Genomic DNA, 18,489 nt, shown 5'->3' with positions numbered 1-18,489 from the left:
ATTGGTAAGTATGTACATGTTAGACTTATGTTGCTTACTTGAAGAATTGCTGGTTTGGAGGAGTATTAGGATTCGGGGGCATATTTGACTGCATTGAATTTCGCCCATTGTTTGACCCCGTGGCATAAAGTTGTTGTTGGAAATGATGGAATTGTTGGGAATAAGCAGGATCAGAAGGTGAGGGGATTGGACCACCAGGTCCGGGGCCATTGTGACCTTGAGGATATCCTTGAGGTGGACCTCCTTTCATTCCTGGACCGTTTGGTGGACCACCCATCATTTGAGGGGGCATTTGCTGACCAGGACCACCCATTGGACCACCATGGCCTTGGTCCATCATTGGCGGAGGACCTCTCATAGGTCCACCACATGGGCCTCCATTATTTCCCATGGGGCCATTGTTCCCCATTTGTCCGGGTGGATATTGCAGACGATTCCCCATTCCAACATTCACATTCATCTGTAAATTTAAAGGATAATATTATTACAAGTTATAAAGTTTGATATGTATCATGAAAAGTAGGTGAAAACAAATAAATGCAATATATAATAATCGTGTATGTGTACGTACCCCCATATTTACGTTGACCACAGGGCCAGGAGATGAATTGGTGTATCGTTGGAGAAATTCGAGATTAGGACCCGATCTTCCAGGAGGTCCATTTCCGGGACCCCCCATTCCCGGTGAGCACATGCCACTAGGGCCTTGATTGTGAGGAGGAGGTGGTCTTGCTGGAAGGTATTGAATAGTATTGGGGGCATTCGGCTTTACTTGAATATTTGTACCACCGAAAGGCCTAGGAGGCCCATTCGGAGGCCCGTTTGGAGGCATTCTATAAGGTGCTCCTCTCCCAGGGGGTCCTCCTTGCATAGAACCTCCTCCCATTCCACCCGGAGGGCCCTGTCCTCCTGGTCCTGGTCCCATTCTTGGCGGCGGTCCTTGATTTGGATAACCCATTCCACGAGGAGGCATACTCATAGGTCCACATCCCATGGGGCCACCCATTGAATTTCCAGGTCCGCCGGGGCCCATATTGTTCGGACCTTGATTCATGCTGTTGGGACCTCCTGGCATTGGACCCATTGGACCACTGCCGATGGGAGGCATGTGGTTCATTTGTTGAGGACCCATCGGACCCATATGTCCCATTTGATTGTTCATAGGACCCATGTTTGGGTTGGGGTTCATGTAAGAAGGAATGTTTTGAATATTCATTTGATGAATTGTCATTGTGGCATTGACATAGGTGTTGTTGACAGTCTGTGGCCCTCCCATTGCAATTCCCCCGTCCACATTCTGAAATAATATATAGAGTACAGATTAATGGCAGTTTGAGTCATTCAGTGACACATACACACGTTACATATGTACGTAGCCAGTAAAAGCCAGATTAACTTGAGAGCATACATAATATGCTCTTTATATAATGTGTTGATATAAGTTTACCTGCACGCTATGAAGGGAAGAGTTAAAGTTTACCATGTTATGATTCAATTGCGTGTTTCCGGGAGGAGGATGCATTCCGTAGTTGCCATTGCTGCTTCCCATACTGTACCAAAAAAAGTCAATATTAATGATAAAGTTTGGCATCACAATAATCAGCCTCATTTTAGCAGATGATAAATTCCTTTTGCTGTTTAGATTTTTGCAGGGATGTGTTTTAAGGATATGTTTTAAGAATGTGCTTTTTAGGATGACTCGAAAACTTGAATAGGAGTTTGCAGGTTAAAACATATAAATGTAGGAGGAACAAGTTCGAGGTATTGGAAAGAGTAAACAAATAATTCGCTTTAACTGAACTACTGAGCATAATAAATCTAAATAATAATAAACTATTAAAAACAAAACGGTGCTCCTCTTCTGTTTAATATTGGACTTTGACACCAAACAAATGTGGATGGAGTAATTCATGACACATGAGTAATTCACTTACTTATTGCCTGAAGGATTAGGAGGCGTGCCATTTCCGCCTGTAAGCTGCTGTGACATTTGTACCATAGAAGAGATGGGATCGAATGCTGGTTTTCCAGGTCCGGGTCCGGGTCCGGGTCCGCTGAGATTTGGATTGAGGGGAACATTGTCGAAAACTGGGCCATCCGGTGGTCCATCCATTCCAATCGGAGGTAGGCCTTGTTTCATCATGTTGCATTGTGAGGGCGGTCCTCCATTTGGATTCATTCCGGGGGGAGGAGGTCCACCAGGACCAAAGTTGTTCATTCCGCTGTTATTTGGAGTATTCCCTGCTGAGTTGGAAGGATTTCTCATTCCGTCAAGATTCATTTGCGGAGTTCCGGGTTGAGATGTGCTATCAAGTCCCCTGGGGCTGGGATTGGGTGTCGTGTTATTATTATTTTTGGGAGTTATGGGTCCTACGCTACCAGGCCGATTCTGAAAAGTTCAAGAAAATATAGAAAGGTTAGATGGTTGTTGGTTGGTAGGAGAAAAATGTCCAGGATATACGCATACATATGTACCATCTCAATAGAAGACTATTATTTACCTTTGCATTTGAGTTTCCTGAATTCATATCAGAGGATTTTTGATTGCTGCCGAGAGGGACGGGCGTGGGAGGTTGAGTGGGAGGTTTTTGTTGGCCTAGTGGTGTTGAGGGATTCATATCCTGAGACATCCTGCAGATGAAATAAGATATCGTTGTCATATTATATACCAAGACTTTTTTATTTCTATTTATCCTACACATTATAAAATAATTGCAAACAATACATATACACGTTTGTACATACCCAGGAGAATGTTCGTTATTGTGGTCCGTCAGTCCGACGTTAGGTTGCTTTTGTATCGTTAGCTCTTGGCCTTCAAAGACATTGAGGTATTGTATTTGTTGAGGTGAAGGGACGGGCATAAGATTGGCTTCTTTTACGGAAGGAGGGGCTGAGGAGTTGGGGGATATAGAACAAGAAGACTTTTCCTTCCGACTTTTGCCCCCTTCACTATTGCTACTTTCAGAGTCTTTTCGTTGGACGGCGGAGGAGGGCGAATGTTCTTGTCCAGGCCCCACTTGAGGACTGTAGTAACCTGAGGGGTAAAATGAATGACCACCTCCTCCAGGGTACATAGCATCACCTCCTGACATTGGCGAATGAGGCGACGGTCTGAAATTTTCAAAATATCCAGTTATTTAACACCCTCAACATGCATATATTACCTTCATTTGTATAAAAAAGCAATGCATTTTTAAAGCACTAACCTTGGAGGACCACCACATGAACTACTTGGCGTGAGAGGTGTGGCTGGACTAGGTATGCTACCACCTTTTCCAGGGCGGCCATTTCCCTGCGGACCCATTCCAGGAGGTTTAAGTCCGGGTGGCTGGCCTTGACCTTGTTGAGGACCATCCATGTAAAACCCGCTTGGCGGAGAGGACCATTCGTTTCCGGGATGTTTGTTACCACCACCACCAGGGCCGGGTCCGTAGTCCATATGACCTGGAGGAGGTTCTCCCTGCATCAGTAAAAAACAATATTGTTGTAAAACACACCGTACATTAATTTAATTTGACTTTTTAATAGCCATCTCATTAATCAAGTAGCGAAGCTTACCGGCATATTATACACGTCTAAGTTTTCATGAGGCGGCATTGGATGGAAATTTGGGTCTCCACCTGGTACGTTATGACTTGAATGAGGATCATTTTCTGGAAGCAGTAATTGTTGAATTCTTTTCATCTTTGCGAGTTGCTCTTCTCTATGCATTCGTTGCTGTGGGGTTAGATTCTCATCCGGAACCTTAATTCCGGGGGGCATAGGTCCATGAGGACCCATATTGTTCGGATGACCACTATAGTATCCTGGAGGGGGACCCCCACCCGGGCCTTGGCCACAAGGTCCCATATTGCCTGGTCCTCCTCCGTACGGTGGGCCGTCATAGTAATTCGGGTAGCCTTGATTCTGAGGCTTCTAAATCAAGGTAAATTGTTAATTCTCTCATACATCAATTTGAAAATATGATTTCATAAATAGTGCTTTTACTGTCAAACTTACCGAACTATTTTGAGTATTCCATGGACCAGGAGGCGGGCCGCCCTGGCCGGGCATCTGATTGAAATCAGGAGGCATATTGGGTGGAGGAGGTCCTGGTCCCATATTCGGTGGCATGGACATTTGTTGCTGTTGTTGCTGCTGCTGTCCTTTTGAAACCTTCATTTTCCCACCAACCCCGCCCGAAGGAGGTGGAGCTGGACCAGGCCAATTGGAATTTTGAAATTGACGCCCAAAATTGTTTTTGAACGGATGTTTCTGCAAATAAACCATGTTCAATACATTAATAACGTAAAAGAGAAATTATGCAATTCAACTCTACTCTTTGACAATCGCCGCCTATGTAGTTCGTCTCTCGCCAATCATCCGATACTCGAACCTTTATTTAAGTATAAAGTCATTATATTTTTGCATATTATTACTGCAACCTGCACATATACTTTTCCTTCATCAAAAATTAAGAGTCGTGGCTCATATCAAGTCCTCGTAGCCATATTTACTTAAAAAAGCAGAGCTGCTTATTTTGAAACAATTTGTCCACCTACCTCAAGGAATTTGCGCGTTGCAGGTTGTGAAGTATGGAAGGCGATAATGCTCGGGTAGTGGTGTTGAATCACTTCTTCCGCTGCCTTATTCGCCAGCTTTGTTGAGAACACAAAGAGTTGGCTCTGCTGCTGCATGTAGGGGGCTTCGAGGGTGTTGGGCTGCTGTTTCGTGGGCGGGTGGGGTTGCTGAGGGTGCATTTGTGGAGGTCCAGAAGGATAATTCATTGGACCACCCGGTCCCATCCCGCCAGGACCTGGTGGCCCACACGGTCCCCCGTGCATAGGGCCGTGAGGATGAGGTGGTCCAAAGTCCCCGCCGGGAGGCATGTTGTTGTAGGGAGGATAACCGTAGCCCATTGCAGGTTTACCTGTGCATACAATTTATGTATTACCTTTCTGATTTATAATCACGGATTGCAGGTATATTTTAATGTATAGGCAAATTAAGCTGTATTTAAAAACAACTCACTCAGCTTCTCTAAACATAGCTTTTGATAGTAATCAATTATTGTTTTAATTCGTTCCTCGTTCTCAATCTTCATAATTAAACTATTATAGTAATTTAAAACAAACCTAAATATTGTTGAAAATATAAAATCAAGAACTATCCAAGTTTGTAATAAATCAAGTGCAAAGCTCTTGGATTTGCAGCAAAGCTGTCACCTTTACATAAATAATCTTATTTGCATTTGAATACTATGTCCCTATTGAAATTGTGGAATTTGCAGTCCAGCGTAGTTAATTCATAAACTCATGCAAAGCGTGTTTGAACTTTTCTGCATAACATGTTCCATTTGCATTGCAATGCAATGAAATTACTGAAGATACGCATGGAAGTAAATCAGGTTTCATTGAAGTTAGCTTACAGTCAGGAGGGAAGTCGTGTCCCATGTCGCCAAGGGACGGAATATCGGGTGGGCATTCGGAGTGTTGGTGAGGCGTGGGTGGGTTTTCCATCTTGATGTCCCCACCATTCATGAGCATGTCGTCGTGGAGGCCGCCTTTGTTCCCCTGGGGATGAGAGAGGTTGGGGAGGTCCATGGAATTGGGGTCATATTGGTTTACGAGAGAACCTAGCGAGTTGGGACCATTTCCAGTGCCACCGCCTGGATCCGGACCACCAACGGGATGCTTCTCCTCTTTAACCTACAAGTTCCGGAATGTTAATTAATTAAATGTCCAATTGATCGAGATCTGTACATTATTGTGTTCAATCATACTCTAAATAAATACATTGCTAAATGATTACCTTGCTTATTCCATTCTTATTTCTCTTCCGTGAAACCTTCGCCTGTGGCCCCCCTGCCACAGGACTTTTCCGAGGATTTTTTCGATGCTCCATGTCTTTATTGATTATTCTTCTTCTGCTGCTGCTGTTCCGGCTACCTGGTTGGGATTACAAGTGTCGCTGCGACACTGGTCATCTTCTTCCCTTCATCTTCATCGGATTACAGAACTCTGGAAACAAGAAGACATTTAAGATTAATGGGGTGTTTACACATGTTCCTCTTTCTCTACGAATTCAGGCATCAACAACACGTCCGTATTTCAACATTGCTTCTCGTTTATCATTTCGAACGATTTGTTCCACTATCCATAGTAGACACACGCACTTTCTCTCACTCTACTTATTCCTGCCAGGTTTTACACTTATTTTTTTGTAAATTAAAGAATGAGTTTTGCAGCTCATAAAACTGTTAACAGCTTATTCTTGCCTTCATCAAGCCAACCAAAAACCCACGCCAAAAACTAAGCGGTTGATCTCCGAGTCTAATTATTCATCATAATAATAATCATTCATCGTTGACCTCCATACTTTCCCAAGAACGTCCCGATACGTTTCGTAAATACACCTTTCAACCTTAAAACCCATTCTGCACAAGCTAAACTTTATTTTCATAATGCAGTAATAATATCTACAAGGTTGATAACTATTACTTCGTATGTACACAGTATGTAAAAGTACTCAAATATGTGTGTAGTCTCCTTGTATTTTTGATGGATTGTATTAAACGGAAAAGCTTAGCATTATCACCGCAGCAGAGAAAAGCACGTCGTACGGATAGAGTTTTTACGAAAACCTAAAAATACACTAATTTAAATTGAACAGGAATAGGAAGGGTTGCCAACTTCTAAAAATACTGCGCTGACTGACTACTATACTTTTTGCCACACCGTTGCGTTGCAGGACAAGCACATTCTTTCGTACTAGTCAAGCACAAAGTTTTGACTATTTCGGAATTTTCGTCAGAGGATCCAGCCCATAATAACAAAAACATGCATAGCTAAATACACATTTATGATATGTAAGATTTTGGCTTGATCGTAATCTGAAGCACTTTCGTCCTATTATTTTTGCCCGTTTTTACTATTATTATATTGTTTTAATATGAACAAGAAAAAACATCACATCAGAATAATTAACCCCGTTGTAGATTTCCTGGTAACGGAGAATACAGTTGACAGCGTATTAAAGCATCAATCGACAGTGTCGATTCGACACTCAAACGTAAAGGAAAAAATTTACGATACACAAAATTTTTTTTGTGTCGATTTTAGATGTTTGTCCTGTTTTTCTCTTCGTGGTGGCAAAGTAATAAACATCGAGATTTATACCTACTAAAATACTTTGGAACTCGCGACAGACAACAACATCGCGTTCACGCTCATTCCTTCGGAAACTATTTTTAAGCGAGTTTTTTTTTCGTTTCTGACTGGATCCGAATAATTTGAAAATTCAAATGCTTATCAAATGTTGCAGGTCATTGGTACATACAAATAAAAGTTCATGTACTTTAATCAATTGGCCTTGACCTCTCATTGTGCACAGGATAACAATAATAATGTGCTCCACACGTTTATCAGTATGACTCAGAAATTTAATGTGCCTTGCTCCAACAAAATTTAACATCAGGATCGAATAAAAGTTCGCATTATGTAAGTTCACAGACGATGACAATGTCGTCTGAAACACGACGCAGCTTTTTTATCGTAACATGATACATCGTATTATTTCCTCATGACAATTCATAATACATATGTGATAATAATAGCCCTTTCTTTCTGCTCGCTTTACACGAATCACGCACAGCAGTCATTTACGGATGTGTTAACCTACGGTCATTCATAAAATGCAATTGTCATCAAGTAATTTTTGTATTCCAACTTGTCCAAAAATTGTGTCCGACCTAGACTACTGCACTGTTGGTCCGTGTAAATACCTGCGTAGATAAGGTCTCACCAGGAAAAAGCAGTCACAAAGGTGGAGGAAATTTACCCATCCAAACTTTTTTGTTCTCTCAATAATGCATGCACACAAGTGCTTGGTGTTGACGGTGACGATCTCATTTCTAACAATGGTCAAGAATTAAACTGTGATTGAGAACATTCATGAACCCAACTTCCTGTAATTTGCATTTATTCGCTGATTTCATTGTAAAATATTTATTTCCAGTTTAAGCGAAATTTATTCACTGTCATAATGGCTTTTGCAGTATTCTTCTCGGCATGAATGGTAATAATAATGCGGCATGCGATACCCACCTCGTGAAACGTCCACAGGATTTAGTTACAACAGGATTTAAACTTCTTATTGTATGTATACATACATATACTCGATAAATATCTGGTGAAAAAATAATGAAGAGATAAATTTTCGCCGTCATACCCATTAGGATTACTACTTGTTAGTGAGATCATGTTTGTTGTCTTTGAACGAGCATTAAATCTTGTGTCACTTCCAAACTGTTTGAAAATCTGTGCATTGTTTTATTTGTCTGACTAAACAAGAAGGAAAAAGAGGATGACAAAAGTGGTGTCATCCATTCCTCCTTTCGTTCAGGTCTTTCTTGAGTGTAACGTAACACTGATCTCACCCAAGTTCTCCTTGTTCCATGGCCCACTAACTTTTTATTTCACTCATTGTCTCTCCAGTAATTCTCGGAATTAGTGAATTCCTGAAGCAAAGTTGAGCATTTAAAACGTCATTACTTTCCAAGGTGTACCTACGATGCAATGATGATGATCATGACAATGACAGCTATAAAGTTGTTGTAACTTGATTAAGGCGAATTCCACTTTGGATTACTTTTCTCTTATGGAAAAATGCAGTTGGAGGGAAAGCAGGATAAATAAAGAGACTCGTATTTCGTATGAAAATAACACAAACTTTGCCTAAACATAAACATAATGTTTAAATATTACATGCATTTGTTCCATGAAATAAGTATGTTTGTAAGAGCTGCTAAAACTGCCTGATCGTTCGACGAATATGTAACATCATTATTATTTTTCAAAGCAAGATCAAATAATTGAATCTCAATACTTCAAATGCGTACGGGAATACGGGATATTATTTCTAAAAACTTTTTAATAAATTTAATCAATCAGTTGGAAAAGTTGTACAACAGTTTACCAACTTTTTCCATGTTCAAAGGGAAATACGAAACTGAGAAGCGTAACTTTCGTGGAATTTACAATTTTCAGGATCTGGTCTACTCCTCTCATAATAACAAAAACATGCATAGCTAAATACACATTTATGATATGTAAGATTTTGGCTTGATCGTAATCTGAAGCACTTTCGTCCTATTATTTTTGCCCGTTTTTACTATTATTATATTGTTTTAATATGAACAAGAAAAAACATCACATCAGAATAATTAACCCCGTTGTAGATTTCCTGGTAACGGAGAATACAGTTGACAGCGTATTAAAGCATCAATCGACAGTGTCGATTCGACACTCAAACGTAAAGGAAAAAATTTACGATCTCCTTTAAAACCCGGAGTCGGAATACCCTGTTTACAATCCTTTTACACTAATACAAACACGTCGTGCAGGTAGTCGGCTTCCATCCATTCATATCACCATCAGATAATAATAATTATCAACTTATGGGGTTTTACCAGGTTTCACACAGTCTAAAAGCTTATTTTTCATGAGAGAAATATTAGCGCAGTTTCTACTAATGTAAATGAAATCAAACTTGACAATTTCCCATTTTTTAAATTACTTACGCAAAAGGTTGACTTGCGTATCATGAAAGCTATTCAATTCCTCTTGTTTATCTCCCTGTTAACGATTTTTATTGCATTAATTGGTGCTAACTAAATACGAACCGCTCCCCTATTAAATAACTTGGTATCGAACAATCGGTATTACAAAATGGTGCGAAACATTTGGAGAATCGATGTAAAACGCACCAAAAGTGTAGAACAACCGAAAGAAACAATTCTGAATCAAGTTTTTACTTAAAATTATGTCAAAATTATGTATCTACTTTCCCCGTATTACAGAACGAGCTACTCCTAACATAACAACGGTTTATTTATGATTTTATTAACAAAATCCTGTCCTTTTCACATATTAGAAATTACCTTCATGAAGCATGGTAACAATTAAGTGTTCCCTCGTACCCTCAAAAACATTTTTACAACTTTTTATTGATATTCAACAACTCTGTTCTTTCAACCATTATTATTCTCTCTCGTGGCATGTATGCATGTAGAATCTTCATGCAAAGCAATACAAGTGAGGAGCCAAGTGGTTGGAAAAGTGCAGTAATTATCCGCTTATTATACGTGTCTTCTTGGCTTGATCCAGATCAGGTCAGATATCTTTTACGCTTTTATTATTACTTGTTATTATATTCTTCGTATTTCTTCTTCGTCCAGAATAGATGGATGGATTGGTGAGCGAGGCTTGAACGTTTTTTATGCTGCTTCTCTTCTCCTGAGATTTTAGAAACTGATACGATCTCATCAGGCCAAAACCGGCGGACGGACGGACGAACTTGAAGTGAAGGGATTTCCGCCGTTTAACTAAACTATTAAATCAACTTGTGTTTCCCAGTTATACATTAAAACAACTAAAATCCCTCACTCCATACATACACGGGTGAACGTATGGAATATTACAATTAGATCCATGGCTAGTTATGTTAATGAAATAACAGCAACATCCTCTACCTCCGAGTTTGATAAAACTCACCCACACCCAGTTCTAATGATAGCAGTATAAATAAGTAAATTGCATTGAGAGAAATAAATCTACAACTAAATACTCACTCCTACTACAAGGCGTCGTACGTATGTACATATTCCAGAATTTTTCAGAGTTTCAACAACCCCTAAAAAATCAGTAAAAATAACACATGCGCCAGAGTAAGTTTTTTCTACTTATTCAAGTCCTAGTAGTAATGTGAACTTATTCCATAATCGGTGTGAGAGGATGAGAATTTGTGAGGTTCTTAATTTTATGTTGCGTTAAGATAAGATTGCATGCGCTAAATGCTTTTTCTATCGCAACAACCTCACTTATTCTATCCGTGCATATTATGTACACACTGGTTTCCTTTTTCATTTGGAGGACTCGAGAGTCGGTTTATTTATTCGACTTGTTCCATCTCTCCTTGTAGACTGTTTTGTAACAATTATGCAAATTACCATGATGATGATGATGGTATGTTATTTATTTCATAATTATTATTATGTTCGAGTTATGAGAGCAAGTATAGAGTTTTAAATTGAGGCTACTGCATTTTTTAACCCTCCCTCGTCATCTCGTTCAACAATGCTTACTGATCATGTTTGAATACTAACAAGGTACGCATGTCTTGTTTCTTCATTCTTTACCAAACTCCTTGGAATATGTAGTTTACTATTATTTTCGGCAGCAAATAAATAAGTTCAGTGTTTTGCATAAAAAATATCGATGACCGTTGCCGAAGGCGTGTGACGACTACGACGACGACGAGTGGCGTATGACCAGTATAATGACAACATTTATGTGTGACTACATTTATTTGCATCCCTTTTCGAAATTATCTCCTCCGTACACCTGTAACCAACTGTCATCAACATATATCATCCTGAACTCATGATTGGCAAAAGAGCAGTGAACAAAGCAGAGAGAAATTGGAACAGGAAATCTGAGACTTCCGTTTCATCATTTCATGGCAAACTGTTGACTGTTTTGGAGATATGTAGTAACCAACTACTGGCTTCTGCATGCGCCTACATAGTTCGTTAGTTAGCTCGAGGTTTATTAGCGAGCTGATCAAGCTATTTATTTATGACGAAGTATTTGCGAGTTTCATTATGATTATCTCCAATCCCAACTCCCTTCTCGAATTCGCCAACCCTCCCTCCACCCACCCATCGCATTGTTCGGAAGGTGGTATTCATTTCGTAAAGTGCTTAGCTTTATCATAATTCACTAGAAATGCATGTACATAAACATCCCAAGCTAAATAGTGACATTCATAATATAGGAGCAGTATCGACGTCCTCGCTCAGTATGTGTAGTGCGTAGGCATAATTTGTTTGATGCATGTTGTGTCGTGTCGACAATTTGTTAACATGTCATCATTACGTAAGCCTGGTTATTAATTGATTTCCTCGGAACTTTACGGATATTCAAAAGCATTCCTCGCTTTCCAGATGATGATAATAAACCAGCCTGAATTATTCTGGACGACTTTCTCCACTGAATTGTGATACCACGATTTGGTAGCAGTGTACAGGATTTTGTCACCACTGCGAAGGGAAAATGCTCGTGAAATTCGAAGCAGCTTCGATGTTGTGCTTCCACGATTGAGGAGGCGAAACTTAAATATTTGCGTATTAGTTTGCTCCAGCAGCCTCTGTTTGGTTGATGTGGGTGAACAATTAACAAATCAGTGTGACTCACTGATTTTGAGAACCACGACCACGGTATGTACATATGAAGAGCGAGGGCAAGCATGAGTTTCGTACGATTCGTCGAGAGGGTGTGTTTGCATTTGATGACTATACAAAATGCACACAGTATTTGGAGTCCATCTCCCATTTTGGACTCTATATTTCGTTCGTGGAACAGAAATATTAGTTTAATCTTGGCTTTCACGCCACATCGACACCCAAAGCCACCCCTCGCTCCCTTCTCACACTCGTAAAATTTTCCTTCTCTCTCCTCTCTTCTCTCTAAAGTTCTAAACTCTGAGGAGTGAATTCAAAGCTCCTTTTTGGCTGTGCACACAACAGAAAGAACCACCAACCATCACCACCAAACGAAGGAAATAATATACAGTGGGGTTGCCGAGGAGGAGGAAGCACACACAACTATTTAAGCTCCCTTTTTCGCTTACTTCCCTTTCCTTGCTCGCCAACTTTTATTCTCATTCGACGACGACAAGCAGCAGTACACATACACATTTTGATATATATTATTGGACACGTATCTCTCCTTCATTACTGCTCTCAGGGAAGAAAAGGTCTCTCTCTCTCTGAATGCAAATGTTTGTTTAGTGAAGCTCATTGGGAATCCAGGCGTGGTTACCAATCTGTCATAACATTGTTGCAATTAACCCAACATTAATGAACTCGACTTTATGTGTGGATATTCTCTCATTCTCGCTGTATGATTTTTTTCAGTTTTTTTTCATGATCAGGAGGGAGTAGGAAAATGGCGAGGTGTGAAATGTGCACCGAAAAGCGTGGGGTATGTCGTTCGTCTGTGTGATATGGTTGTTGGCGTTGCTGCTGGATGAAGGAATATAAAGAAACCATGTCATTTCAAGCAGAGGTATCGATCGATCATCAGTCTCATGGCGTGGCGGTGGTGGTCGGTGTGTATGTGTGTGTGTCTCCAGAAGAAATGAGACGACTTGGTTGGTTCGGGCCGTTGGGGGTAAAGCTTATCCGCATCCCACATCACGCACGCTGGCTTCTGCTGGTTCCTGTCACTGCTTCCTCTTCAAAAATCCAATCCAAAAGTTCAACTGGGAGAAAGCAGCAAGGTTTTGGCCTTTGTTTTGTGTAAGGTTCAGAAACGTTTTGGGATTTTCGAATGGGTTTCGAAAATTGAGATCCTTTAAGAAATTAATATTATTGAGTGGAACTACTCAGTCTTATTTTAGCCATCATTAGTAAGATTTGGGTCGTTAAGATGTTTATGTCGTAGAATTTTAATGCATCAATAGGTTACATTTACATATTTAGCTAATGGTTTTATACCCATGTACAAGTTGAAGTTGTAATAAATTGGACTTCAAAGTAATTTTCAACAAGATGTGAAATATGTACTTGTTAGTATTACTTTGGAAATCTACCAGGCATGTGGATGTATTTATCTCGGTCTCCTGTAAAATCCTCATGATTTCGAAATTCATCGGTACAAATTGGAATATAACAATAAAAACATTTCAGAGAACTTGACAAATGTCAAAGCTCACCAAAGCTGGTTTTTGATCATTATAAAGGAATATCACCATCCTTCCATAATAATCAGATCCCGTTACCGTACTCCTAAAGTCACATGAATGCTTAATGTTATAAGTTTGTGCTCTTCTTAATTTGAATGATTTCTTAATGCTTTTGTTCAGTTTGGAATCGCAGTTCCACATTAGCAGAGTTCTTCCCATTCATAACTCGATAACGAAGGAGGAGGTATAAAGAAGCCCAAGAAGTTGTAACAAGTCATAAAATGGAATAAGGAGTGTGCACTTTGACTTTGTGAAGAACCAGGTCCTGGATTTGGATCAAAGACTCAGACTTGTTAACAAAAATCTTGGAGTCCTCATTAAAAATATCCTTCTTGTCGACTTCCTCCACCCAACAAACTTGGAGGAAAGAGAACAAACTAATAATCCGCTTCCCTCCTTCTTGATCTTAGAATAAACGAGCCCTTATTTCACCCTTGTTCTCCTTATTGCACACTAACCCACAAGTAACCAAAAGCTAAATAACCTCTGAACCTCACTCTGAATAAGGACCTTCTTTCGGAAATGGAGCCATGGCTGGCATACGGCAAGCAGGGCAGGATTTCTTCTTCTTATTATTTGGAGGTTTAGTGCAAAGCGTCGTCGTTTCTTCTTAACATCTCGTGCATTTCATCTTTCGAGGCTTCTTTAAGGGATGCCAGATACAATAAAATTTAAGCGACGTTTTTGTCCAGGAGCAAAGATGAAACATTTCTTGGGATTGGGACCCCTATGAGAAAAATGAGCCAAGGGTTGAGTCATGCGTATCTAAGGGCGATAGCAAAGGTGCACTACGAGCATATAGATTATTTTACAGATATGTACCTAGTTCTACTACGTGTACATGTATCTCATCGTCAAATGAACCAAATAATTTGTTTTTCTCTCTCCCTTTGTTTCCCTCCACTTCCAGGTGACTAATCTCAACTCAATTTTGATACATCTGCACAAATATTGCCAACACGACGAAAGTAATAACTTTTTATCAGAACTCGGAACAAAAAGGGATGCTCGGTGAGCTTCCTCTGAAGATATTAAGATGACAAAAATTAGATTTTATGAGCAAATTTCAAAGATGAGTCTCTAATGAAAAATAATTCTCATTTCATATACGCGTGTATTGAAAAATGATACAACGCTAAAAAATAAAAGGTCACAAAACTCCAATTTTGTGCGTTCCTTTGAGAGGAGAAGATTCCAACTTGTACTTCCGAGAAAATCAGTCTAATTGGTTTACACTGTCAAATATGAAGCCCTACTGATTGCTTACGATTTCACTCTCTAGCTTAAACCTACAATTCTGTTATTTGCTGTATTGGATTCAATTTCGTTCGTCCAGGTCGTCACTTGTTAAGCCTAGTACTCAGGACGAATGTTCACGCGGAATTTCATCGTGCTAAAATTCTGTTAAATTTTTCGCTGGAGAGAAATTCGTAAGCGGACAGAAAATACCACTATTCCACGTATATTTCGCTCATTTTTCACTCGTAGGTACTCAGGTCGTTTGAGCTGAAAAACAGGTTTCACTTTGCCCCATTTTAAATTAACCGCCCTGTCATTGAGTTGAAAATGAGATTTTGAGGTTGCTCCGCCCTCTTATTTTGGACTCAGAGGGGCGCGAGTCACTTTCCGCTCACATTTCACGTGAAAGAATTGCCTCGATTTAACGGAAACTTTGAGCTTACATTGAGCGAAAACTGCTCGTGCGGAAAATTCCGCTCAAGTTTCACGCGAAGAGCTGAGTACCACTCGGGCAGAATTTGAGCAGAATTTCTGCAAAAGTCGTTTTCCGCGCGTAAAGTCCATCGTGAGTACTAAGCTTTAAGTATAAATTTAATTTATTGCGGTGCCAGGAAGATTGTTCGTGACAATGCAAGGAAGCGCTGGTTCATCACCAGAGCTACTAAATAAGACCCTCCTACAACAGCACATGGTTTAATGTGGACTGTCGAAATGTTGTAAACGAGATGAAAAGCACGTTCTAGTTTGGGGCGTAAAATTGGAAATTGAAAATTACTTCGGCTTGACGCAGCTCGGCCGTGTTTTCCAAACTATGAGCATTCCGAACCGAGCTGGTAATTCCATAGTCATGGTAGGAATTTGAAATCTTTATCTTTACGACATTACTTGGTCTATTACAGATATATTTTGGTTTGAGGGATGGAAAATGTGGTTTTACGATGTACAAAAAAAATCAAGTCAATTACCCACACACTACAAAACAGCCAAGTTGGTTGACAAGTGGTTGTGGCAGAAGACTTGTTGGTTATTACGTATGTACGTTATTTCTTATGGAATACAAAATGCTGCACTTATTGGCTAAGTTTGGCTTTTTAAAACCAGTTCATGCTAAACATTTAATACTTGAAAGTCAGTTATCAGTGCTTTGAGAAATTCTGAACCCCTCCAGCCAACCAAGCGACCATGGCGTAGCTAGCAGAGAGATTTTTATTAGTAGGACGAGAACGAGACAATAACCCTCTGGCCACATAATTGCCACCAGCAGACCCACAACGACGAAGACTGTGAGGAGGACGAGCTTCAAATTAGTAAACGACAATTGTGAGACGGAAACCTCGCTGTTCCGCCTTGATTCATTATTCAATTGAGATTTAATGTATGAAAATTCAATTCAATCTCGAGCCATCCAAAAATTTCACCACTAGTTTAACGCATGTACAAAGGAGAGAGAAAGCTGGTGGGTTGGCTGGTTAGTTAGTTATTCCGATTTTTCAAGTTATTCAAGAAAAGCGAAGCCCACATCGTGCATTTCGATTAAGGTGGTGTATGTCGTCGGAGGAAAAGGGATTGGTTCGTGGTTGTTCTTCTGCATGTACTTAAATATTGCCACTACCGATGATTTGCCGAAATGCAACTTGTATTCACCTTGCAACTTTTACGTGTAGTAAGTTCACCACCATCATCATCACCACAGTTTGATTTCACACCACGCCACTCCAGACACCATTCTAAGACTGTAACAATGAACATGTTATAGTGAATTGACGCTATGCCCGTGATGGTTATAATAACATGAGACCAAGATGGCAAAAATGCTTCAAATGTCAGTTTACCATCCATCCATCCATTTATATGAAGTTGACCACCACACAGTTCGCAGAGGAGGATTTTATGTTGTTGGTGATCCATGAAACACATGAAATGAAAACAGGTTTCCTTCCAAACCAAAACTACATAAACTATCGTTGCCCCTTCGTTTGTAAGAAAGATGAAATTATTCCAGTTTTCATCATCATCCGAACATTTAGAACCTGTGTCTCTCGATCTCCTCATTCTCGCAAAACTCTCCCTGCTACATCATCTTCCCCTTTTATCCTCTAGAAATAAAGAAAATAGTTGACGTGGCATCACGTATGTAGTTGCAACAAATCTGTGTATGCGAATGTACATATGCACATTTTTAGTATTGATTATCGGGTTCGCCTCTCTCACATGACACCACACGCGGACCGTTGCTACCTTAATAATAACTCCCAGCATAGTACATAGGGCACAATTACAAGATATGATTGATGACGGTTGCCCATGGAAAAAAAGATGGTTGTTGTGCTTCCTGAGATTTTATATCGAGTTGGTTTTACATGCACCACAAAAGTAGCGACGGATGGATTACATTCGGTGGTGATGACTGGATGAGACGGTGGTTACACACCAATAGCACGACCATAGCACGACGACCAACAATAACAATGAGACGACCAAAAGAAGCAGGGAAGAAGAAACGTACTGAGAATGGTTTGGATACATGTGTAGAGATGTACATCGTATAACAGGCTTCGCAGTCGTAGCAGGAGAAGAGAAGACCGACAAAACTTTATGAAACTCTCTCGTCAGTCTCGTATTAAGAAGACGCTCCTTCAAAATCGCACACAAAAGGATGGAAAAGTTACGTCTTACGTTATGTCACCCATGTTGTGTTCATTATATCATCATCCTACTACCACCATGCACCACCCTCACCTTATACCACCGCGGCCGCCTTCTTCTTCCCGATATATTCATACGAACGGAGATCTCTTTTTGGGCTCTGCATCAAACTTGTGCAGATTTGTCCACTTTTTTTATTTTAAGGATGTAAAAAAACATTGTTTGCGTGGAATTGGACATTATGCAAGAGGAACGGATATGGACAACGTTTATATTTATTAATTTGGAGCTATTTTTCAATGTTTCCACCAATCGACACCAGGGCAAATATGTACCGGAGATAAAATTCAGTACAAATTTGAAGACTGTGAATTAATGTACGTATGCATTTTTGCATGTCTTTGTTAAATCACAGAGTGGTTGATCAACCCACATCGGTGCAGGCAGGCATGCACAGGCAGAATCTATTAACTCTGTAACTTGGGCAGTGTCTGCTATAACAAAGAAGCACACAATCAGACTCTTCTTCTCTGTTTCTTAACGAAGAATCCTGTATAAGCGTATTGTAAAAATTGAGGAGATGAAAAAATTAAAATTCTTTCACCCTGTGGTGCACCAACTGTTTCGACGACGACGATGGACGGACAACTTTTCTGCCACAACATTATTGCCCCCATAACATCGCAATCTATGCATCCTGTTCTCAGCACCATCGCGTATCTTGTCATTAGATAAATCCCTTTTACACAGGTAGCCCGACCACTACCTATAAGACGTGTAAACTACAAGTTTTTAATATTTGAAATCCCTATGAAA

At 40.1% G+C, this 18,489-nt stretch overlaps 1 protein-coding gene across 7 annotated transcripts in view; it reads right to left on the bottom strand.

Moving 5' to 3' along the window:
* LOC110850632 (basic proline-rich protein) overlaps positions 1–18,489 on the bottom strand; it is a 36,481-nt gene that overhangs the window by 2,597 nt on the left and 15,395 nt on the right. For 3 of the 7 annotated variants that reach the window (XM_022098098.2, XM_035852943.1, XM_035852944.1), the window contains exons 3-15: positions 5,794–6,002; positions 5,411–5,690; positions 4,545–4,912; positions 4,322–4,378; positions 4,003–4,257; positions 3,562–3,918; positions 3,210–3,463; positions 2,746–3,114; positions 2,502–2,631; positions 1,935–2,389; positions 1,448–1,550; positions 572–1,297; positions 39–460 (exon numbers count right to left, since the gene is read on the bottom strand). In XM_022098098.2, coding sequence (XP_021953790.1) covers positions 39–460; positions 572–1,297; positions 1,448–1,550; positions 1,935–2,389; positions 2,502–2,631; positions 2,746–3,114; positions 3,210–3,463; positions 3,562–3,918; positions 4,003–4,257; positions 4,322–4,378; positions 4,545–4,912; positions 5,411–5,690; positions 5,794–5,886 — 3,869 coding nt within the window. In that variant the 5' untranslated portion in view covers positions 5,887–6,002. Of the gene's footprint in view, positions 1–38; positions 461–571; positions 1,298–1,447; positions 1,551–1,934; positions 2,390–2,501; positions 2,632–2,745; positions 3,115–3,209; positions 3,464–3,561; positions 3,919–4,002; positions 4,258–4,321; positions 4,379–4,544; positions 4,913–5,013; positions 5,175–5,410; positions 5,691–5,793; positions 6,003–18,489 lie in introns of those variants that run through there. The other 4 variants (XM_022098101.2, XM_022098100.2, XM_022098102.2 and 1 more) reach the window with 4 other exon arrangements.

This window comes from Folsomia candida, unplaced genomic scaffold, assembly GCF_002217175.1.
Source record: "Folsomia candida strain VU population unplaced genomic scaffold, ASM221717v1 Fcan01_Sc006, whole genome shotgun sequence".
NCBI classification, from domain to species: domain Eukaryota; kingdom Metazoa; phylum Arthropoda; class Collembola; order Entomobryomorpha; family Isotomidae; genus Folsomia; species Folsomia candida.
Note: the sequence above shows the minus strand (reverse complement) of the source record. Positions and strands in the feature narration are given on the sequence as shown.